At 38.9% G+C, this 25,627-nt stretch overlaps 1 protein-coding gene across 1 annotated transcript; it reads left to right on the forward strand.

Moving 5' to 3' along the window:
• Positions 1-23,368: 23,368 nt before the first annotated feature.
• On the forward strand, positions 23,369-25,581 carry LOC118331884 (heart- and neural crest derivatives-expressed protein 1-like). Its single transcript, XM_035666976.1, has 2 exons — positions 23,369-24,095; positions 25,136-25,581. The coding sequence occupies exons 1-2, from the start codon at positions 23,616-23,618 to the stop codon at positions 25,229-25,231; spliced, it is 576 nt and encodes a 191-aa protein (XP_035522869.1). The 5' UTR covers positions 23,369-23,615; the 3' UTR covers positions 25,232-25,581.
• Positions 25,582-25,627: the final 46 nt, after the last annotated feature.

Here is a 25,627-nt window from a genome sequence, read left to right on the forward strand (position 1 = left end):
AAATATTTGCCATTATATTTAATTCTGGACCAAATCTGGACTGATCAAATGCCATGCCAACCTGACTACAAATAATAATAACATAATAAGAAACATTGCATTGCATTTTCCAAAGCACATCATAATGTTTTACATCGCTGAGTGTGTTTCTACCTTATAGGCAGAATTAATTGTGAAATGAATGGAAACCAACATCTGTGGCAAAAGTCATCAAAAATCTAAAACACTGTGGTCTGTTGTAGAAAATAGTTGGCACAAATGCAGATGTAATTTGAAGCAACATGACAATAAAACGTGCAAGAACACTGCAGTTTCCCCTTCATAAAAACAACACTCAAAGAGTTTGGATGAAGAGATGCTTAAAACAGAATTTCATTTGTTTTCCATCATTTCAAACAAGCAGCAAGGACACTGCTGGAATTAGTCTGGACAGACTTGCTGCTGATGTTTCCAATGTAGTTTGCAGTACCTGATCATCTATCAAACTCATCCAGTCCGGATCAATTAAGACCACCTTTCACAGCACTTTTACTCACTACTTTTACTGTTAAAACCTCATGGGGAACTTTTTTCTGGTTCATCCAGTGAAGTTGGAAGCCACATGGCCACTACGTCCCATTATGTGTCCCTGTGTTTCCTGTCACTCTCTACTGTAATCTCAAAAAAGAGAATCATGGAAACCACATAATAATGTCTGTAACAGTTGAGCAACTTGCTGCACACTGCAGAGACAGAAGCTTTTTGGTGTCATAAAGACACAATCTAGAGCTTCTTTAATGACACTAAATGACAACTTTATTTCAAATGAGCTGATAAGAGAACCAAAATGCATGCAAGAATACATGTAATGAGGTCATAAATGTAATTGTTTAAATACAGTATGTAAAACTGAACATTATTACAGTGGCAACTATTATAAAGGACAAGATATTACGGCTCAGTTCCTTCATTTCGTCAGATTTGGGCCTGTTTTCTGTCTACAGACACAGCCAAGAGAGGAAATTATGAATATGCGGATGCAAAATAGAACAAAGGAAATGCAATGTCCAAAAATGTCCAGCTGCCCACTGCAGTTTTGAATCTCAAGTTTAATTTCACACATCAGTTTTTTATCCTGGTGACCATTGCTTCTCAGGAAATGTATCTCATAGAAAAGAGGATGTAGGGATGTTACTTTTAATAGGATATGTTTTAGTTGGATATGTACAACAGAAGTAATAGTTATGAGATGATGTTGTGTGTATTTAATGAACAAATAAACACTATGTGATATAGGCAGGAAACTACAGCAATTGTTAAAAACTGACAGTGGGAGAAGAAGTAAATTTAGCTGAAATTACAATTAGTGGATCAGTGGGTGAATCCGTCTCATATGAATGCAGTTTGAATCTTTCACATTGTCACTGTCTGTTTCTGTCTAAAAACACCCCCAGAAGGTTATCAATATGTTCATTGCTTTAGATTTTGCTTTAAAACTGATAACTTCTAAAATCTTCATTATCATGTTTATTTAAAAAGATTTATCTCTGAGGGATTTTCCTGCTGCAATCCCTCAGCAGATCAAAACTGAAACTGACAAACATACAAGGCAGGCCACACAAAGTTATACACAACAGTTCATTACTAACACCATTTTTATAAAAACTAAATGTTAGCCAAATTAGAAAAGGGGAAGGTGAGTATCGTGCAAAAAGCAGTAAAATGCAGAGTCGGTGGTTACTGAGTAGGGTAGCTTTTAATGAAATGTTTTATTTGTTTTTTGGCCAGGGCCATAGGCAGGATTTTAACAATACTGAGGTTAGGATTCCTACAATACCACCCCTTAAGCCAAGTAACATTTGAATATCCAAAAGTGTGTAAAATTTTAATAAAAAATGTCATATTCTGTAAATGTTATCTCCCTGTTTGACGTTCTAACAACTGTTTCAATCCTTCTTTGTATAGAATATGGCAAGAAATACAAAAATATGTATTTTCTAAATTTTGTTTTAATTTTGGTTTTGGCCTAGATGAGTCAACAGAGAGAAATTCCTCCTCAGGTTATTAAAACCCTCAAATACCCAGAGACAGTATTTGGGACATGACCTCAGTGTCCTCAGTGTTAGCTGTGGCCCTCAGTACAAATTCTACAAAATCTACAAACTACAAAAGAGTGGGGTCATGCATTAATTATGAGAACACAATCCTGTGTGAATTGGGTTTTTGGTAACATACAAACTAGTGAAAACAAGAAAAGCTTGCAACTACATTGGGAAAATTATTTTCCTCTCGGGAAGATCACAAATTGAAATTTTAAAGATTCCCTATACTGCTTTATAGTAATTCTGTCTCTAATTTAAGACAGAAGAATCTGAGACATGATCAGCTCCTGGATGAGCGCGGAAAGCTTCTCAGGGCTGCAAACAGCCCATGCCGTCCAGACCGCAGCGGCCTCGCGTGCTCTTATGCCGCTCGTTGTTTTCATAAAGGGCAAAGCTCGGAGGCCCCCTGACAGATACAGACATGTAATTGGAAGCGTCTGGCATTGTGTGTTAGCCTACAACCTCAGTGCTTCTGTCTACACGTACAGAGAGATTCCGACCTGTACACACACTTAAAGTCAAGTCACAGTATATCATGACCCGACGTCAAAGATTCGCTCTTACACTGATCTATTGGCTGTGAGAGACCGTGGGAGAAGGGAGTGGATGCCTGTCTGCCCAGAAGGCTCATCCACATTTGGTTATAAAGTAGTAAAGAGTGAGAGAGAGAAAATGTAAAGAACTCAGAGGCAATTCAAGAGGAACAAAACCAGAAGGCACACAGTCACTGTGGTTTGTGTCATCGTAGATTTTTAAAAATGTATTATTTGTGTGACAGACAATGTGAGTCAGAAGGTGTTTGTAGAGATTGTTGGGAATACATCATGTTTGCTAAGATAATTTCATAGACTGAGTATTTGCTGAAATTTGCATATGCTACTGTACATGATAAAACATCACACAGAGATAAACAAGAGCTTATTATGATACAATAAATGGCATTTTTTCATTATATTTACAGAATATTGTACAATCTCTAAAATAAAGGACTAAATACATAGATCCAGATCATCTTCAAAGCATTTTCTAAGTTGATGCCCCTAAATATAACAATATCATTCGCCTGTTTATTCCAAAACTGTTGCAAATCATTGTTGGAAACGTTTATGAAGGGACAAAGCTATGGTTAGTGGTTTAAGCACAAACACAACTCTGTTAAGGTTAGGAAAGTATAAAAGTTAGGAGGCCTTCGAAAAGGGGTCATTTTATTGTCATTTGACACAAATATAGAGTTTTTTGTATTGTTAAAAGTGGCATAACTTTTTGTAGGGTATTTACAGAAATGTGTGTATGCATTTCCATATGATGTGTAAAAAACAGAAATATTTTAATTTATCAACTTATAATACAATTTAAAAACTGGAGGTGTAATATCTGATAAATTAAGTTTCACACATAATTTTGGCTGAAATACTTTGTGCTCACACTGTTGTGAAGATGAAATGCACACATTTTTATTTGGCATCTGTCTTACGTAAATGCAATGTCTTTATTTTTCATTTGAACATTATTCATCCAAGTTGCTTACTGGTTATCTCCAGAGAAGAATCATCCAAGACAGCAGCAGTTAACGCCTTCAAGCTACAGAGCCACAGTAAGCACATTTCACAAGTGACAGACTTAGACTATCTTGATACAGAGAGCATTACGCTTTGGCAGAAATCCCAAACATCAGGCTGGACGGTACCAGCATGAGATCGCTGATAGGGAAACAGGACTAAACAACATGTGACATGAGCAGAATGAACCATAAATCCCATCCGGGGCTCAGTGAGAATGAGCAACAATGAGTGGCTGGAGTGAACGGCCAGATGTGGAGCGGTGCTGCTGAAGAGGGAGACAGATTTATGGCCGCTTCTTTAATGAGGTAACATCCTTTTCACTCATAAGACTTTTAAGAAGTTTTTTTTTCTCCTACATGCAAGAAAAAGCAATTTCTCTGGAAGCAAGGAGAGGATGCAGAAGGGGAAGAGGAGGGGAGGAAAAAAAAAACTGAGGCACAAAATGTAAAATTTGACTATTTACGTCATTGAAGGAACCGCTGCAGAAGGGAGTATCGGGAGTGAGGAGGAGGATAAAAAACTGAGTAATACTTTAACAGCAATATAAACAGTGCAATATGATCTATGTGATTGGAATGGATTTGCAGTTTTAATCTTTGCAGTTGGTGGGAAAATTTTGAAATTACATTTGTACCTTTCTTTACAAACTTGCAAAATTTGTTTTATAATTAATTTTAACAAAGTGGATTGACACAATTTCTTTGCAATTGATTTGAAAAAATGTAATTTGTGTTACCAATTGAAGTAAAAAAGTTTGTTAACAATTCTCTCTTCCTCTGCATCAACGTACCTAAATAGAAACTGTGTCAGTTAGCAAACTTCAGATGCACATGTTAAATTTACCATTCTTCACAAGATGTTAATTATCTGTCTCGTTTTTTGACAGCTGTGCATTGTGGTCCAACTTATGCATCTGTCTACAATTTGTTCTTTATTTGTCTTGTTAGTTCACAAGCATAGTGCTGGTAATTGTTGTTAGCTTGCCGAACAGCATAGCACAATAAATGTCAAGCACCTTTCTGAGCACCATTTGTGCCCAAAAGTCTATGTCTACTTGCTGGGATTGAGTTGGGTTGCCACTGTTGCTGAGTTGCTCATGGTGGGAATTTTTGGGTATGCAAATAATTAGATAAGGAGTGCAGTCTAGACCTGCTGATTTGGTGCTATATAGATGAAATTTAATAGAATTTTCTTATTTCAATATAATTTACAAAGAAAATTGTGTCAAGCAGAGGGCCTTCGTTGAGATTCAAGCAAAGGGTAAACAGTAGAAATACGTAACTCAGTCTAACATGTTGATTGGCCAACATAGCTCCTCGGTGGATGACGTTGCCTTGCAGCAAAAATCAAGCCAGGTTAAATTTCTTTGCTCGAGGGCTTTGAATTTGTAGCCCCAGCAGCATCAACAGACTGGATCCATTCAAATGAATAAGAGGGCTGTGTTTTTTCACACAGGGCTCAAGTGGGTCTGAGCTGTGAAGCTGTTCTGATGACACTTGATGACATGATATGATGACATCTTCATTATTATTTTTGCCACTCTCTTTATTTTTTGATTTTCTTTTATACAAGTACATTTTATTTACATAGCACCGACTCATAGCAGTAGTTATCTCAGACCTTTCATGGCAACCAGAAATGTTAACAGTCACTTCACACTGAGACTCTGGATTTAGGGCACCCTGACCCACTTTGGCTCCTGGGCCTGTGGCTAGTAGACCCCTTTTAACTGCTGATCCATTTATATTAACAAGAAATGTGCTGTCAAGGTTTTGATAAAAGGGAAACACACAACCATCTAATGTAAGTTTATAAAAGTATAAGTTTAGCATTTAGTTAATCATGTTGCCCTGACAGTAACATCCAGCTGTCTTATCCTCAAGTTCAAATGTTAAATGAACAAATCTCTGCCCGCAGTATCACCTCCTATCAAAAAGGCCGCCAGTATTAAAAAAATCCAGAGGGGTGATTAGGGCCCCTCAGCAGATTGCATCTCATGGAACTGAAGGGCCTCAGCTTGTTTTTGCTGAGGCGGTGGGCGGCCATTTATGAGCTGCTAACATGAATGAAACAAGGTTTTAAAACAGAGTAGGTAACAGAGGATTTGTGTGGCTGCACTCGAGGGCCTTTGCCTGAAACACTAGTGCAGATTGTGCTCGGACTCTGAATGGCAGAGTCATCACCCTCTAACTCCTCTGCTCATTATACAACCTCTCCAGCTTCACTCAGCAGTGTTTGAACAGCACTGAAGGACCCTACGAGAATGAGAAAACACGCCACCAATTTCATGAATGGGCACCGGCCCCCTCTCAAAATAAGTCAGAGAGCGAAAAAACAAGGTGGGTAAATACTGCCGGTCCCAGCGGTTGACTGAGAGCGACAAGAGTCAAAATTGAATTTCCGTGGAAGTGATGTAATCCGCTGGTCCGGGTCAGACCAAGATGTTATTATCTTAATTTGGGGTTCATTAATCGCCGGTGAAGCGGGCTGATGACAAGGTTTCCACCTTGTCCCAGCTGCACGGAGCTGCCAGCTGATTTAGGACGGCTCCCTGCCTCGGTATGTAAACCATTTGCAGGAGGAATGTATAAGCAAGCCGTAAAAATAGGATTTGGCCTGAGACATACAAGACAGATCGCACCGTAAAACAACGCGCCCCATCTCCACCGCAGCCTAGTGGGGGCGGTCGAGTTGTTTTGGGGGGGGTGGATTGTTGGTTAGTTCTCACAAGCGAGAAGAAGCCCACAGGTTCAGAGTTCGGGCCCTGGCGACAGGCCGTAGATTTGAGGAGGAGGAGGAGGAGGGTGTGTTTAAAACTGAGAATGGATTATAGGCCCCAAAATGCTGTAATCCTCCTCACAAATAAACGATATATAATGTACGACTCTCACGAGGAGGCTTAGGGAGGAGACACTTTCACACGCAGGCAACATGCACTCGCTTTCACGTCTGCACAAACACGCACCCATGTAAGTGCTAAAGAAGAGACCATAGAAGGGGTCCCTGTATTAAATCTTAGCCAGTAAAAACACTACCTGTTAGCTGGGAGAACAAATCATAACCCAGAGTGAAATAAGTCATAGCAACCTTTGTGACAGCATGAGGAGAAATATTGACGGCATGATGCAAGGTAGCAGCGTAGCTTACCGCTTTCACATCCATCAACATTCTGAAATCACAGTTAATCGCATTTAAAAGCGCTTAAGGGCGAAACCAAAGGTGGTATAGATTCATCACAGGTCTGAAGAAGAATACAAACTCTGCATGGGGAAGAGACTCAATCTGCCTCTCCTTAATTTCCCCTCATTAGACATGACTAAAAAACACAGAACTGGCATCAAAATTGTTTTGAAATTTAGAGACTTAAGGAATAATTTGCATGGAGGTAAAACTCTGGGTCTGACAGACAGAAAAGAAATACTCGAGCAGACGTCGTGCACAGATCAGAGTTATGTCTGCACAAGAATGTTTAAGAAACAGTGACTTAACCTTAATCCTAAACCAAACAACCCAATGCAAACTTTGGGCTTTGTCTTCGGGCTTCTTCTACATTTAAGGAGTAAAAAACTGCCTTTAATCGTTTTCTCCTTTTAACTGATTAAATGTCAAAACTGATGCAGAAACCTTTTGGTAAGTTGAAAAAAACCTTAAAGATGTTTGGGACATTGGGATATTTGTCTGTAGGAGATTGAGAGGCCCACCTCTCCAGTCAGAGTCACAGGGGGAAAGACAATTATTCTTTTAGTCCTACAACATCCACAACTTTGATACATTTGTCATTATATGAATGAAAAATCAGCATAGTCCTAACAAAGGCAGTGCAAGTGGATGTGGTGGCCAGTAACTCCCTCAAACATCGCTACAATAGGATTATAAAGTCCTGAATTTCATTGTACAACCCTGCGTTGTACATGACTATGATTTTCATAGGTATGTTTTCATCATTGTATAATCACCTGTATATAAGAATCGTTAGGTTTTCATTACCTTAGAATTAGACGTTTTTATCAGATGCTGTGAATAGCCTTCCATGGAGGCCGCCATGTTAAGCAGCCATTTTTCTACAGCAGCCCAGAATGGACAATCCAAACACCGACTGTAGATAGTGCCGATTGCGTTTTATGCATGTTTCGTGGCCACTGTAGTTTCTCTCTAGTGCTTTGAAAGGGAAGGTGAAGCAAGTGAGTTGCAATCTGCAGCCAGTCCTATAGACGCCACTAAATCCTACACACTTGACCCTTAATATAGAGATTATATGGTGAATATTGCAATTAACAATAAAAACAATGAAACCCAAAGAGTTCAAGGGTTTGGTTAACTTTTTTCTTGATGAAATTTGACTCTTCGAACACATTTTTAAAGCATTGTTTAATACTGGTGTACGTGTTTGTCTGTGTGTGTCTGTGTGTGTGTGTGTGTGTGTGATTCATCCACTGAAACCCAAATCACCAACAGGAGAGCCCCACCCACCTACGAAATTAATGACTAACCACCAACCAAACTGTTTTGGAAAAAATAAACAAATAAAAACCCCAAATTTCATTTGTTTAATTCGATTTTATATATTTTATCTCTGATCTGATCTGATCTCTCTGAACTATGGTGTAAATGTGGTTTCCAAATCTTCTCTACACTGCCAGATAGATATTTTTGTTGGAGAACACACTTTTGTTTTCCTTACACTCAAATTTTAAGATATGAAGATACGAGCATGTGTAATTGTGGAATGTAAACTCCCCTTTCTTGTCACAGTAAGAGAGAGGGAGAGAGAAACTGACTCAAGCGAGGAATGGGTAAAAAAAAGAGGTAAACTAGACAAACTGACAGGGGCAAAGTTGAGTTTGGATTTTAAAGTGTACCAGGCACATGCATGTTTGAGGTTCAGAAATGTCAAGACTTGAGCATTTATCATATTGCTGTGTTCCGTGTGTGCCCTCTGGCAGACAATATTATCCAAGATCTATATGCAAGTCTGTACACTGACATGGGAGGTCCCACTGTTTGCACAGCAATGAAGGGCATCTATCCAAAAACAACTGTGAATTATATATTTTATGTTTCTTTTTAAGGCAACATAGAATACAGAAACACTACTAATATATGTTAGTTGAGTGCAGTCTGACGGATTTGTTTGGTCTCACGTTTTCACTCGTTATAGACGAAAACTATATTTCAGGATGATAAAACGTCTCATTAGTAGGACCCTGTTGCTGTACACTGTTGTCTCGATGACCATGACTGACTCCCAGCTTGACTCAACATTCAGTTAGTGGCGGGAGGTGCCCACCACTGGCGCTTCCGGCAAAACACACAAGAAACATACTAACTGAGTGGCAAATAAACTACCTGTCATATGTTTTGTGGTTGGTTGTAATCATCATGTCAGGACGGAGGAAGGATTTGATGTAATCTTGCGTGCAGTCCTCTGTCTTGTCAGGCTCATGGAGGTCTGGAGAAATTCAAGTGCAAAATTTGGTTAGAAATGGGCCGGAGACACAGCGGGCCAGTGTTAGAATTTAAAACAATAAAATTATGTTTCAGAGAGGTTGTTTGTATCAGGCAAAAAGTTGTTTCCGTTTTTCAGAACTTTCTTTCTTTATTTTAACAACATTCTGTCCTGACTGAAAGGACGCCTGACTGTACAAGATTAGGAAAGGAAGTATATTCGCAACAATTTATAAACTTGTCATTTTCTTACTTTTGGAAACTTCGCTGAGAGAAATGCTTTATTTTTCAGGAAGGCCCTGTTCACACTCACACAGTTACATCTATTGCATGTCTGTTTGTCCTGGAAGTGGGATCCCTCATCTGTTTCTGTTCCTTTATATTAATTTTATAACCTGAATCCACTGAAAATTCTGAAAACAACTGAAGCAAAGGTGGTATCGCCTTTTCCGACCTGTTTTACTTTAAACAAATACAACCATTAACGATGACTAAATAGTATTTCAGCACCCACAGCCATCACTGACAAATCTACATTATGCTTTTTGCATGTGGTATAATGCTAAAGCCTTGAAACTTTGCTAATCTATTACTTAAGTTTAATTTTACTATCCCAATTTATCAGAAGGAGCTAAGATTTTATTCATTGATGTTTCCCATTTAAGGATTTTTTTGTGGCCTGTTTTCTTATCCAAACTTAGGGTTTGAAGATAGAGAGTTTCGTAGGTTGTACAGATTGTAACGCTGTTTGAGGCAAAGTTGTGACATGTTATTCTGGGCTATATAAATAAAACTGACTTGATACGACCCATCCCTAAGTCAAACATCAAATTGCGTCAATAATTTTATAGGTTTGAAAGAGTTCTTAGTACAACAGGTTGGGTACCAGTAAAACAATAACATTTGACCAAAACAAACAAAAACATGTTTTTTAAATGAAAATGTATTTAAATGTATCATCATAATCTGATCCAGAGCTGAGATGTTGGTGTGCAGCAAGATTCTTCTCCATTTTTGGGGTTTTAACAATATCAACAATTCTTTCATGAAGCGACCGATCGAGGAGATTTTCTGCAGATTATGTTTGAGGTCAAAGCCAATCATCTCCTGTCAAGGCTTCAATTTTTCTCTCAGCTATAGGTGAAATGTTTGTCCGTTCAAAGCTGCTTGTCATCTGCTCAGTGGTTATGACGATAAGGCTGTTTAGCAGTCAAAATGGCATCATGAAACAAAACACTGACGTCACTCACCTGCAAGTCATGGACAAGGAGACACAGGAGGCCATAATTTAACAAAAAGCTGCTCTGTTGTAATGAGCAACTCCCTCACTTCCCAGCATCGCTCATAATTTTGCCTCCGTTATTTAGATTGAGAATAACCGCCGTTGTAATTCGTTCAGCTCGGTGGCAGGCGGCACAAATGCTTCTCATGCAAATGAGGTAAATGTGTACACCAAATTACAGCTTGTCACTCTGCGTATCGCAGCGGCGAGCCGGACGATTCACAGAAGCGCCCATCCAGACAAGGCAGCACGGGCGGAATAAGAAAAGGGCTAAATAAAAATCTCCACAAGGCAAAGATGATTTCTTACTCTCTGAGGCTGCTGTTTGATTGGATTACAGTACAAATGTGTTTTGAAGGGGATAAATCACAATGCTGTTATTGCTGCTGAAAACTGGCAGCGATGAGGATTTGGGGAGCTGCAGTCACCCCACAGAAGATATGAGTAACAATGCCTACATTCAAAATCCCATTCTCATACTTTATCACATACTGTTCTTGTTTTATTTTGTTGTGTATGGACGTATACATGCAGTCTAATGCATGGCAGAGGTCATGTGTTAGAAGCCCTGCCATAAAAAAAAGCCCAAGGGGCAAAGGGGGGAAAGAGAAGAAAGCCGGCAGAGTACGGGGAGGGGGAGGGCGGCAGCAGAAGAGGTGTCTGTTTTTCCTCAGGAACGAGGCTGCAGAGCGAAGTAGACATGGAAAAGCCGGGGAATGGGAAAATGGTGCAGAGAGAGGCTGCATCGCGCCTGAGGCGAGCTCCCAAACCCTGCACTCAGTTTTACTAGACTCAGCTCTGTTAAGTTAAGTTCTGTTATTAGCTTTGTTCGGGTTGACTCCGTCTTGCAACAGGTCTTTCAAAATTTCATGAGGTGAGCACAAAGTCAGGTGGTGGTCACATGAAGCTGTCTGAGGTCAGAAACAAAGTAAACATAAATAATTTTACATAAAGTAAATGAAAGGTCCAGTATATAGGATTTATCACAACTCGCTCGCTTCATCCTCCCCTTCTAAGCGACAAACTACAGTGACCACGAAATGTCCCTTCTGGGCTACAGTAGAAACATGGTGGTTCAACATGGCGGACTCTATGGAAGGCAGCCCGCGGCGTCTGTAGATTTAAATGGCTCATTCTAAGGTAAGAAGAGCATAACGATTCTTATATTACACTGATTATACACAAATGAAAACATACCTATGAATATTTTATTCAATTTCTACCAACAGATCCTCATAAATGTTACACACTGGACCTTCAAATTTCTCCAAATTGTTTTTGTGTGCAAGTTATTCCAAACAATTGGCCAATACCACATGAGATTAGAAGACGGCACTATATATCAAACAAGACATTTTACTTCATCATTAGTCAGTTTGTTATAAAAGATAAGACTGATATTAATCTGGGTGATGAAGACTATGTACAGACTACGTTGGTGTGTGTGAATTAAGCATTTTTGTTTCAATAAATGAAGATGATAGATTTTGAATCAACTTTTAGGGTACGATTTTGGTTATAAAAAACTGTTCTGAAATGCTAGTCAGTTTTAAATAAGTATAATAACAAATGTTTGCACTCTGATGCTACAGTAAGAAACCAAATTTAGTCACTTGTGTAGAAATAATTAAGTTATTTTGTGTATTGTTGTGTATACATTTGCTCCATTGTTGGAATCCTTTTCTTACTATCTACTTTATATTTTCATTTTAAACTTAGATAAACTTTTAGATACTTTTCTTCTGAAAATAAAATTATCTATTGCAGCCTTCAGTGGGGCTCTACGTGGTTTTGGTTTTCCTCACAGAAAAAAAAAAAAGAATTGTTTGAAAGACAATTTGATTAGTGTTTGCATGATTTGACAACTTACCTGATGTCAGGCTGAAACAAACACCTAGAGAGTACTTGACCTGGGTCTGATGTCAACACTGTCGCAGGGTCTGTCAGGGGAACCGGGGGGTCCACTGGCACCAGCAGGGCTTAGCCCAGATTGACCCTGAGCCTCTCATCTCCCTTTTCCCACAGGAGGACTGACCTGGGTAGCCACAAAGCACTCATGGTCAGATTTATGTCCCAGCCTTAGAAATACACCCTACAGTTTCCCAGTCATCTTTTAGGTCTTAGGTGCAATTTAAAGTGGTAATCATTATCTTTACATATTTCAACAAAGGAATCAATGACAATTTATGTAACATTATCAGAGTAAACCATTCAGTTAAGATGCTTCTTTCAACGGCAAACTTCTTTGGAAAAATCCTCCTTTACAAGTCTGGCAGCAGCAAAAGCATTTTAGGAATAAACAGAACGTAGTTGGTAGGAGCAGTGAAAGAAAAGAGTGCCACATGCACCTCCTTATATGGGTCATTGGTTTATGGAAAACAAGGTTTCTGGATACTAGTGTGCAACATTTAGGAGGATCTCTTGGCATCTTGGAATATAATATTAATAGGTATGTTTTCATTAGTGTATAATCACCTGAAAATGAAGAATTGTTGTATTCAGTTACCTTAGAATTAGCTGTTTTTATCTACAGAGAGTGCGGGTCCTCTTCCACGGAGGCCTCCATGTTTCTCAAGTACTGGACAAACCAATCACTGGAGTTTTGTGGCTACCATAGTTTATCCTACATGCTTAAAGGCTGAGCTTAAATGGTTGCAATCATCTTCACCGCTACATGCCACTAAACCCTACATACTGGTCTTTTAACTTTAGCTGAATGCCAAAGCTAGTCCTACTGCAGTTCCTCTAATGGCCACTAGAAACGTACTTTGATAAATTATTCATCAACAATTATTCATGCAGTTTTTTCAAGTTGAGTTTTATAACTTCAACTTATATCAGTTTATAATTGTGCATCACAGGTTTTGTAAATTAAATTAAACACAAGTTACACTCACAGTCAGCAAACACTACACATTCCTACACGCACGTATATAATATTCAAAGTAGTCTGAGGCTGGAGAAGGAGCCTAAAGGTGTGAAATCACAGGGAAAGTCCAGTCGCTGCCGCCTCGCCCTGTGATGGCATCCCATGCTGATAGTGTAAAGGTCATTCCATCAGCCAACAACAGGATATAGTTATGATAAGCATCCAATCAGAGCTCACATTGCTGTGATAAGCATCCAATCTGAGTCTGAGAGCTTGTCGCTGCATTCCTCAGGCTGATCTGACACTATCATGAGGCCTGATGCCGGCTAGGACACAGAGCTGCGAGGCTATTTTAGGGTCTTTGCAGATAGGAGGGAGTTTCAACACAGCTGAGACAAACTGCTGCTACATTCGGAACAAGGATACTTTATTTTAACCCTCTTTGATTTTATGATGCAAGACAGATTATGTGACAGAGTTAAGAACTATTACAAATAAAATCCATTTCACAGCAACATAATAGAGATAAGACGAAAGTTAACGTTAGACAATGGTTAATTTGGGCAATTTTTAAGTCAGAAAACAACTTTGAAAGCTTCACTAAGGTTATAAAATATGTTTCTGCATCCTCCACATCCAATAACACTCCACTACATGAATTTGGTGTCTTTTGCATGAGAAAACAACATCTTAAAGTTTGCATTTTAAAGATTTTAAAGAAGACTCCTTGATAGTTTTTAGTCAATAATCAGTAGTCTCAAAATGTCCTCCCAGCTCACTACTGATGCTTGAAACTCTTAAAAATTCTCACTACTCTTGGATTGAAAAAGGAACATGCCTTTACCCAGTGGTGTGCATTCAAAACTGGGGCACGTGGACACAACCAGGGCCAGGGTTTTTCAGATGAAGTTTAATGTGTATGAAGTTTGTTTTCTAACAATTTGCTAAATGTTAAAGCTACCTTATTGACAATAGCCTTATCTCTTTACACTTGTCAGCATTCAGTTTGTCACTATGGGCAACATATTTCTAATTTGATCGAATGTTGATAGAAATGTTGATTAATTCAGGGTTAACAGTGAGGTTGAACAACATTTTAGGATTTAGGACATTGTTTCAACCTTTAAAATCAGTCAAAGTATTGTACTTTTTCCATGAAATTGTTCAATTGTTTGTCTTTCACTATGTTAAAACTTGCGGAAACTATGTGAACACTCAGACATTACAGCCATATGTGATTACTGAACATCACATTCCAACACCATCAACATCAATCTGCTGCAGTAACAGCCTCCTTTCTTCTGGTTTCAAACTTTCCACCAGATTTCTAAACCTGGCTGCAGCCTTGGTTTCCCTTCAGCCACAAGAACATTTGTGAGTTTGGACACTGATGTTGGCTGATAAGTCTTGGCTCGTAGTCAGCGTTTCAGTTAATCCCAAAGATGTTAGATGGGGTTCTGAGCTCTGTACAGGCCAGTCAAGTTCTTCCACACCAAACTAAGAAAGCAACTTCTTGCTTTGTCGTGTTAAAACATGAAGAAAAGATTCACCAAATGTTTCTATTCTAAAATATCACCGTATGATACAGCATGAAGATCTCCCTTAATTAAAGGGTCCAGACCAAACAATGCATGTGAGTGGAGGTACACCTTTGCCCACACAGTGTAGAAACCTTGTGGATAAAATAACATTACCAACATGGAATAATTCATTCTTTAAGGATTTGTGGTTCTTCTTTAAAAAAAAACCTATTAAAACAATGAATGACCTCTGCTGAAGAACAGGACTAGAGACGATGTTCTACATATTGATCCTGTAAGCAGCACCAGGTGTAGAGGATCTGTTAGTCAGCCAAAGATTGATGCAGGACTTTAGAAACAGAACGAGCAGATCCTCCAGATTTGTGTGATTATCTCCGTGTGTTGTAAAATACCCTTAAGCTCGTCTTTGAGGACATCTTAAGCTCGCTGTTTCTCTACCTGCAGCAGGTAACATCTGCCAGTGGTCGGACGCGTCTCTTTACAGCACTATGAGTGAAAACATTTCTTAGCCTGGGTGGCCCCAGTGGGGAAACGAAGCCCTCGCCCTGGTGTTTAACTTCGCTTCCTAACTTCACCTCTCCCAAAGCTCCTTCCAGGTAAAACTAATGGGCGACTCCACATCTGTGGTCCATTCACTGTTTTAATGAGCAGGAGAGCGAGGTGGAGAGAGAACTGAGTATGAATGGACAAGCGGGGACTTTAACTAGCTGCCTCTGCCATTAAGAGCCTGTGGGGCAATTATGTTAGCAAGCACAATGACCTCAACACCACTACAGAGTGTTTCTAAACACAACAGCCTTCACAGATGCATTTATTTATATAATATAATTGAAGGATAAATAAGTTGTCTGATATTTAGGATGCTTTATAAAATATGCAAGGATGCTACCTGTTGATATTACTCCTTTATTTCAAACCTGTAGGACTGGGGGGCACAAAACATTCCCCAAAACAGCGACTGAAATAACATAAAAGCAACTGAAGCATATATTTGTTTATAGTGCAGCCAAACAAACTATTGTTGTTTTAATAAAGAAGTCGAGCAATGATTGGCCTGGTTCCATCATTCTGTGAGCCACCTTGATCTGATTTTATGCTGCGCACGGCACGAGTGTTTGAACTGCAAGGAGTTGGTTAGCTCGCTGAGAAGTTGGCGGTGTGCAGCCTGTCACCTGCATCTTAATTCTGCAATTTCAAGGTCTTTCATCAGTGGGACATAGGCTCCATCGCTGTTGTGTTACCTCATGGTGATAGATCGTGACTTAAAAGATATTTATTTAAATGAATTTTAATGAAAATAATTTCCCAAAATGTTATTAATTATCCAAACTGTATAAAAAGTTCAACATATAACTTACATTCTGTATCTGCTTGTCCCTTTACTTTATTTAAATCTTGTGATGTTTACACTGCATTTAACTTGTGTTTTTATGTCTGCACCAATTTCAAATACTTGAGATGATTTGTTCATTGTTTTACACACATTTCCCTCAAATTCAGTCTGACATGATGTGGGATCTTTGCAAGCTTTGGGATTTGCACTAGAATATGGAATAATGCCTTTGCAGGGCTTTGTATACCTGGATCCACCATTAGGGTGTCACAGTTGACATGTAGTCTAATTCTCTGTTTGTTAAACAATGATTTCCCTACAGCTTTTGATAAGAGCATACACACAAGTATGCAAAATAGATAAAGGTAAAAATACATCTTCAAAAATGTAGCTCATAACTTAAACCCAACTAAACAGCCGCATAAAATAGCTGTTGAAGCCTTTTAAAGCAACTTTCATATTACCTAAAAAAAGAACCTTACAATACATACAATTGCCTTGTCCTGCAACCATGGAAAATTATTAATAATACATTAAGTTAAAATAAAATGTTGGGAAATGGAATAACTGGGGTTATTAGAAGTCATTCAAAATAAAATAGTAAAATTTAACAACACAAATACATCAATAAAATCAGGAATTACTCATTTATAACATGTTCTACAAATGTTGTTGATGACCTTATCGACCCTACATCAAACTCGGAGTTTCGTAGGTCAGACTTATGAAAGGACGTTGTTCCCTTTCAGGTTCTAACACTTATTACCCACTCTGTAAAATATTTAGCCTCGATGGTGTTAAAATGCTTTTAGAGAAGTCGGTCCCTGAACCGTCTGCACCTCAAAATTTCTCAGGGTCAAACCTTTATGTCGATGTTTTGACTGTCAGCCTTTCTAAAAACCTCTGGGGTCGTCTGACACAGAGCAGCCACCCTCTGTTAAATCTGCTGCTGTGAAATCATTAGAGCCCGACCTGCCGGTGGTCCATGAGTCCAGAGCACAGGACCCAACTGCGTGCGTGTGTGTGTGGAAGGGGGAGGCTTGGTTTGATGCTTCTGACCAGTGTAAGTATAAAGAAAGGATCAACACGGATAAGTAAAGCTTGTGATTGACACATTTAATGCTGAATTACATGTTTTTATGCTTTATACTGTAGTTCAGGGGTTCCAAAACGTTTTCATGTCACAGAACCCCACAATAGATGCACAGTAGACCCCCAATTTGGGAGGATTTTGTCTTAAGAAATCAATCTAAGTATGTTTTTTGTTTTGTTTTTAGGTTTGCCGATAAAAAAAAAATCTCCATAGTCAATCAATGATCAAACTAGGATCACTATGAATTACGGTGAATAAAAACCTCCAACCCGTTTTTTTCCCTTTGTTGTTTCAACTTCCTAAAAATTTAATAAAAGACAAATATTCTATTCCTCCTTTTGCTGGGGGCCCCCTACAATCCAGTAAGAGTCCCCTGTTGGTCCCCAGACCCCAGTTTGAAAACCACTGTTATAGTTCACAAATAATTTTATGTTTGCAATGAAAAAACATTTTCATTATCCACTAATTTATTACTTATTATTTTAAAGAATGATTTAATCATACGGTCTTCAAGACATCACAACATTTTTACTATTAATGTTATAGACTCATTCAGATTCATTGCAGTGTTTTTGCATAAAAATTACTTTAGTTAAGTGGTGTGATGTATTTTCTCTTTGATTTTCTTTTATTTCTCATAAACAAATTGCTGCTTAAAAATAAAAACAGCACAACAAAGAATATATTCCTTCTTAGAGCTGGCACTGTACCAGCAGGAGTAAAAACTGCCACACACTGCTTATAGGTTGAATTAGTAGTGTTTTATAACAGTTGGTGTGGTACAACTGACATTCATTTATATAAAAAGGTCCCAATCATTACTGTTAAACATAGTGTTCAGATTGACTTGTCAGATAAACAAAAAAAGTTTAAAAGGTTGTTACAGAAAGTGTTGCAGTTTATGTCCGTTTACGTCCTTTCATCCCATCACTGTCACCTCTCTGCTCCACATTCCAGCCGTCCTGCTCTTATCTTTATTGGCTGAGGACGGGCAGAATTACAGCAGTTAGAGGACAGTTTCTGGATATTTGACACGCAGATGACCAGAGAGACCAGAGAGCAGACGCTCATGGAGACGACAACCACTTATCAATGGATACGTGACAGAAAGTTGTCCACCATGTCAGAAGTTTATTCTGCTCTTGAATATTTTATTCTCTTCTGTGTCCAGATAATGAGACAGACTAGAAAGTGAAAGATAACTGGGAAATAAAAAAGAAAACAGTTGTGAAGTGGCTGTAGTAAAAGTAAATGGTCTGGTAAAGCTCCCAAATGACAAACTAGTCATTACTCGAGTTGTAGCTTGAGAAACGTCAGCTCAGACTCAGAGTTGCACATTTGTACAAAGGTTTTTATTTTGATATTCTGTCCATGAAACATGTGTCTTTTTATAATATATATATATATATATATTACACATTAAACTAATCCAATCCACTTAAACATTACTCCACCTTAAACCAAATTAATTTACATCAATTGCAGTTAGATCATATTTCACCAAAACTGGGAAAAACCAGATGCAGCTCAGAGATTAGTTTAGTTTGACATTAGCCCAGAGCCTCCATTGGTTAATTTATGATTTACAGAGCAAAAATTCTCTGAGAGCAAGCCCTCTTTTGCAGTAATTGTTACAGGCAGTTACATGATGAAATAAATACATTTAAAACTACAAAAGACAATAAGATACAATATCTAAATGAGGACAGAGGATGGTCACATTCAGTTTAGAAATTAGTATTCTGAAAGTTTTTTCATCCGAAAGTAATAAATACTAATCTCTATGGTGATTTTAAAGGGATTGTTCACCCAAATTACACAAAAGAACAATAGATTTCCCAATTTCTTTCTAGTGATATCTTTTGCAGCTTTGGAAATATCAGATTGCATTTAGAAAACCCAGCAATATTTCTTTCCAGAATCAATGCCCTGTTAATCTGGATAATCCCCAAATCACCATCAACAGTTTATTTGGTTAATTTTTATAAGGAAACAGTGTGTTCAGTGGATTATCCTGACTCACTTAAATTATTTTAATTGAATTTCCAATTTGAGCTCCAAATTAAATCCCATTGACCTCCATTGTGGGGAGACATCTTAAAACCTGCACATAAAAACAAATCTATGTTTGCCCGGCTAGACATCACTAAAGACAAATGAGACTGAACCGAGCCTTTCATTTCTAAAAGAAGAGGACAGCACTGAACATGTTTGAGGTATTGTTGGTGAAGTTTGAGACTTCAGCAGCACTGGATTTTCCATGATTTGATCTTTTTACCTCAATTTATGAACATAAAAACATGTTCTATTGGCTTGATGAGATAATATATGACCTTGAATACAACAGAATAAAGTACAATATGTATATATTGAATGGAAATGGACATTTTTCTGCATCTTGTGTACCATGTCTTAATCAACTTCAGCCAGACCCACAGAGGAAACTGAGTGGGGTTTCTTCTCCCATCAGGCCTCTGAATGACTCCTGGACTGCAGTGGCATGACCTAGTTTGCCCACATTTCCCAGAATGAGGAGGAGCCGCCAGCCGCTATGTCTAATTCTACCCAATGGGTTTAATTAGCTTTGCGTGTCGGTGTGAATGCACGCCAGAGGTGGATATATATACTGTAAGAGCCTCTGTATGGTAAACAATTCGGGCTGAGCGTGCTCGGCAGCGATTTCCATGCTGAGCGTGCTCGGCTTTGATTCAGGGGGAATATTTGTTTGGAAATGTAGAGTTGAGGGTAAGCACTCTGAAGAGGAGGGAAGCAGTGTCTATTGAAAAATCTACATGATGACACAAACAATTATGAGGAGAATTCATAACACGGCCAAGATGGCTCCCTATGACCTATTTTGGATGTTTCCCCTGGCAAAGCAGCAAGAGGGGTGGGGAGAGAGAGAGAGAGAGATGACTGGAGTCTATTGGGGCTGAAAGCAAAATATGAAGAGACTATTACTGCTGGCCAGGTCTTTCAGCACCTCCTGCGATAGCAAGTAAAGAGAAAAAAATAGAAAAAGAAGGAGATCAAAAAGAGGAAAGGTTCTGGTTAAAGGTTTAGTGCAAAGTGATGCATTGAAAGAAAGAATGGAGAGAGAAGTAGACTGAGAAACACAGGAGAAAGTGATACAGAGAGAGAAGGAGAGAAAGAGTAAGAGGGGGATGTGACCAGTATTGTATTTCATCTCTGTGTAGTGGACGTCTTAATCAACAGTGTCAGGTTTTCTTTCTGGAGCCTGCATGGTGTTTTTCATGCTGACAGCGGAGGTAACATGTGAGTGGCAAACAGGACAGAGAGGAGGATGGGTCTTCATTTTGCTCATAAGCAGCACCAGCTTGCATTAAAAAAATATGTAAATAATATAAGTAATATTATTGTTTTGTGCAGCCATTCGTGTGATGAATTAAAGATGTACATTAGTACTGTTTATATTTGTCTTATCATTAACTTGACGGTCACTTTGAATTGCAATAGCCTGCGAAATGTACAAATAGCATAGAAGATGTTGCTCAGGTTTGTGCAAAATGTTCTTGACATTTTAATAATTTGATGTCCTTCCTCAAAAAATAAATGTTAAAAAGATGCATTCATATTAAAAATGTTTTGTGTTGTATTATAATTTTGCAAATCTGAGTTCTGCATATTCCAATGCCAAAATGCATTACAAATGTTACAAAGGTTTTAGGTACCAGGCCAATAAAAATCACATCATTATGGAGTATTATAAGAATATTATGTATTATATTGGCACCAGAGGATACAGACACATACTATGAAGTCTGATAAGTTTGGCAAAACCAAATTGTATTAAAGCACCTCCAGGACACTGTAAGTCCCTTTATGGATATTGTAGAAATACTGTATGTAGCATAGGTTTTCAGATCCTCTGTTATTCATTATTCAGGATTGTAATTTTCAATAATTTAAGGAAAAGTTGCAATAAATCTCTACTAAAACATGTTTATATAAACCTGCATTTCTGCATTAGTCTTCCTGTGCTCTGTCTTTTAACTCTTTGGATTAATTTGGTTCATCTTTATGGATCTTCAGTAAATTCTGTTATATGTCGTTATGTGTCTGTTCTCCTCTTTATTTTGAAAACTGCAACACAAATAAAGGCTATCATTAAGGACTATTTTATTACAAAATATTCCAGTCCTGCTTTTAAGATGAAGTTAAAGTCATGCAGTACTCATTATTAGGTATGGCTCCCTTCAGAGTGTGAAATTAATGATGCATTAAAGTGAAAGCAGCATTTTAGTGTTGTAGCTGCTCCAGGTGGCATAACCTCTTTGAGTCAATCGTATGTTTTGACCATTAAATCTGAATAAGAAACTCAACTCCAGAAAAGAAGTTTAAAGTTGAGCAAAATATCTGTAAATACTCAAAACTATACCGCCAATATCCAACTGTGTCTAATACATTATCATGCGCAGGAAATACAAAATATAACTAAAAAGTGTTGCAACAGATTTTATTGGTTGAAAATACTGGGATTATTGAAGTAATGTCACAAGAAACAGAAAAAAACCTATAGGATAATTTTTGGAGACTATATGAACCTATCGGGTTATAGAAAATATAGAAATTATAGAAATAGTATATGAGAGCATATAAAAGAGCACAATAGGGCGCATAGGGAAAAAAGTGTGAAGAACTATGCGCATATAGGAATCTTATGGGGATATTTCCGTGCAGACTTCTGTACATCCGTGTAAAATAAGGGACATAAAGTTGTGACTGATGATTATTTATTGTAACGGTGAAATATGCTGCAAACAGCCGTGCTGTAAACAGTGAGCCGGCCAGGAGAGCTTTTATGGAATACATGTAACCCTACTGGAGGGTGACACCTCTTGATTTATGGCTGTATTTAGATAAGACGCGGCCGTAAATGGTTTCTAAATAGCGTCAAGGTCATGTAATGTAATGGGATAATGTTTTTAGGCGATGGAGATAAGATGATGTGTTTAGTGTGTGAGGAGCTGTGGTGAATTAATGCGGAGATAAAGCCGCTACAGGCCTTTTCCTTATACTGCTGAGGTATGATGACAACAGGCCGCGGTCTGTGCCTGTCCCAAAAGTGCCAAATAATTCATCAAACTGTTCATTTACACTTACCAGAACGCCCTGACATATACCTTATGTTATTACTGGAAAAGGAGAGACTCTGATAATGTGCGCACAAAACGGTCATTACACGTTTAAGAAAATATGAAAAATGTTAGAATATCTTTAAACAAGCATTAGGCTGAAGGATCTGGAAAGAAAAACATACAAATAATTTCATAGTTGCAGAGTTTATTTATGGCATGAAGCAACACATTGAAGTAGGATGGAGATTTAATTAGAACAATTGTCATGTTATTAACATCAAACAACATTTTACCTTCAGTTTTTTTGTTCATTCTTCGAAAGTAAATTCGTGTTTTGTAAATGAAACAATTCCTCTATCAAAAAATAAATCGTTTTTCAATGACTGGTGTACTAAATCTCCATATATGAGCCTTTGTGTCCTGTGCGTGAAATGTATTTGAGAATTCAAATAAAGCCGAGGATTTTTCCCCCTTCTCTTTTAATCTCATGCGCAACTTCAAAATTAAACGGAATCCCTGATTTTAAATCCCTGCTGTGTTCATGTAGCCAATTTTCCTACTTGATTGACCACGAGTTAACAAATAAGTAACACAAATTATTTTCACCACTGAATTACAAAAATCACACCTAATAAACTGTTTAAGCAAAACCGAGGGTGCGTAAATGATGTGCGTAAAACCTCTCCAAAACAAAAACAGGACAAAAATCCTATTTTTGAATACAAAACTTGAGACAGTTAAACAACTTTCTCCCTCATGTGTGCACGTCTGTGTAGCTAGCAATCAACTCCAACCAGCAGATATTTTCTTCCTGTGTAGTGCAGTGAGATTATGGCACCACGGCGCATGTTATTCCAAACCTCTCCAGACACTCCTCCCATCCTGGGCGCTTTCCTCTATTGGCTGCCTCCTTTCCACGCTGACATCCAAACCATATAAACCTGGGGGCCTCACACCTTCATCAGGGTCAAATTTCTTGGGCAAATCAGAGCAGCCTCTCCGGGAAACGATCGCAAGGAAGAAAACACAAGTGGAGCGCAGCACATCGCCGATATTTTGCTCTCTGGAATTATAAACCTCCTCACGGCCTATTTCACCTCGGCTGAAGTCGCTTACAGAATGACGACCATGTAAAAGTTGGTGGCTACGTCTGGCTAGACTCGTTAATGCTTTCGGAGGGGGGGGTACATATTTAAGTCTTGAATGAGTTCTGTTGGCTGTAGATCCCCGAGCAGAGACCGTTTTGGGGCAGCAGCAGAGACAGAGCGAGGGAAAACACGGCAAAGACCACATTTGTTATCCCGCTCAACATGAACCTCATCGGGGGCTACCAGCATCACCACCACCTGATGCACGAACCCTTCCCGTTTGTCCAGCGGTGTCACCAGGATGCGCCGTATTTCCAGAGCTGGGTGGTGAACCACGGCGAGATGCCCCCGGACTTCCAGATCCAGGCGCCCTACCCGGCCGCGGAGCTCGGGGCGCCGGGAGAGACGCACGATGCCCGGCTGGAGGGGCTCCAGGCGGGGATGGGGAAGAGGCGAACGTCGGGGCCGAAGAAGGAGCGCCGGCGGACGGAGAGCATCAACACAGCTTTCGCCGAGCTGAGGGAGTGTATCCCCAACGTCCCAGCGGACACAAAACTGTCTAAAATTAAAACTTTACGCCTGGCGACCAGTTACATCGCCTACCTGATGGACGTCCTGGCCAAAGACTCCGGGGAGACGGAGGGCTTTAAGGCCGAAATTAAGAAATTTGAAAACCGGGATATGAAAAGGAAACGGGAGCCGGTAAGTTACGAATCGAGAAGCCTCCAAAACGTTGATGTTGATCAAAATAACCCCAAAACAAACCAGTAGGTCATAAGATTACGTTTCTGAGTCATTGTAAGCATAGCTGGAGGCCTGGAAAAAGAGTTCAAATGGACAAGGAGGGATGTAATGATATGATTCATAAGACTGCAGGAACCCAAACAGAAATAAATATGAAACAAGATTTTATGATTTGAAGCTTTTTTAAAGGTCTGATTGTGATCTAAATTGTACCTACAATTCCCATATGATATATAATTATAATCATATATACATATTTTATTTTGAGCCAATAGATCCAAAGATGAACTCATTATATTTCTGTTGGTTATGATCCACTAGCCTATAACAAGGCTACAGTATCCACAATGAAACTTACAACTAAATAACTAAATAGATAGTTAAATAGAATTAAAAAAAACAACAGCAACACTCAGTTATATTTTTGATGTAAAATGGCGCCTGCTTAAAATATCTCCAGCTGTTGATCACCATAATGACAACCAGCCCACATCAGTTGTAGCTTCATTAATGTATAGTTATATTTCTCCATTTAAAATGATATTTGCTTACATATGTGTGTGTGTATTGGTCGTTAATGTTTGTGTTGACTATAATATTTAAATAGGCCTCATAATAAATAGTCCTATATTTACACTAAACACTGCAATTCAAATGTGGCTCAAGAATACTGTTGTTTGTTTTAAAATATGCATCATAATTAAATATTATAATATGTGATATATTCTTGGTATATAAATATGGTCAATTCTTTGTAAGTTTTAATGATAGCCTGTGATATTATGGCCCCCAAAACCAGCATGCACCATTATCTGGCACCAATGTAGGACCTTCGACTCTCAGATGAGCGTAAACTTGTGGTATAATTGTGTCGTGTAGAGATGTTGCATTATCCAATGAAAGTTCCGTTGACTCTCCCTGCACTGAGATACTGAGGTTAAGCTCCCTGTATTTTCGCCTCCCCTGCTGATGATAATTTGGTGTTTTTGGTGTCACAGACTGACGGCCTGCAGGAGTCATTAGGAGCCGAGAAGAAGGTGAAGGGCCGGACCGGGTGGCCGCAGCAGGTCTGGGCTCTGGAGCTCAACCAGTGACACCCCTCCTCCTCTTCCTCCTCCTCTTCCTCCTCATCCTCCTCCTCAGAGACTCTGGATTCAAATCAGATAAAAAAAAAAAAAAACCACTGACTGACTGAACCTAAACACACCGCTGTGCACGTGCAATGATGCGCAAAAAGAGAGAATTACAAGACAACAAGCAAACGAGGTGACCTACGAAGGGAAAACACCGCGATGGACTCTTTGTTGATCTTCTTTTTCTCCCGGTGTGGGTTTCTAACCCGACACACAAATCCGACTGTAGGTGTTTGATATTTGTGGTATTTCTGCTTTTTGATGCCCCCCTCTCCCCACCACCACCCCAGGTACTGTAGACCAGATGTTGCCACGGTGTCAAAAAACATCTGCCCCCCCTCCCCCCCCCAAAAATGT

This window comes from Morone saxatilis, unplaced genomic scaffold (assembly GCF_004916995.1).
Source record: "Morone saxatilis isolate NCDOM2014 unplaced genomic scaffold, NCSU_SB_2.0 Contig20, whole genome shotgun sequence".
Taxonomy (NCBI): Eukaryota; Metazoa; Chordata; class Actinopteri; family Moronidae; genus Morone; species Morone saxatilis.

Bases quoted from the DNA above. Each gene is read 5' to 3' on its own strand.
- LOC118331884 (XM_035666976.1), top strand. From the start codon at position 23,616: ATGAACCTCATCGGGGGCTACCAGCATCACCACCACCTGATGCACGAA. The intron at 24,096-25,135 runs GTAAGTTACGAA...TTGGTGTCACAG, and splicing joins TGAAAAGGAAACGGGAGCCG to ACTGACGGCCTGCAGGAGTC.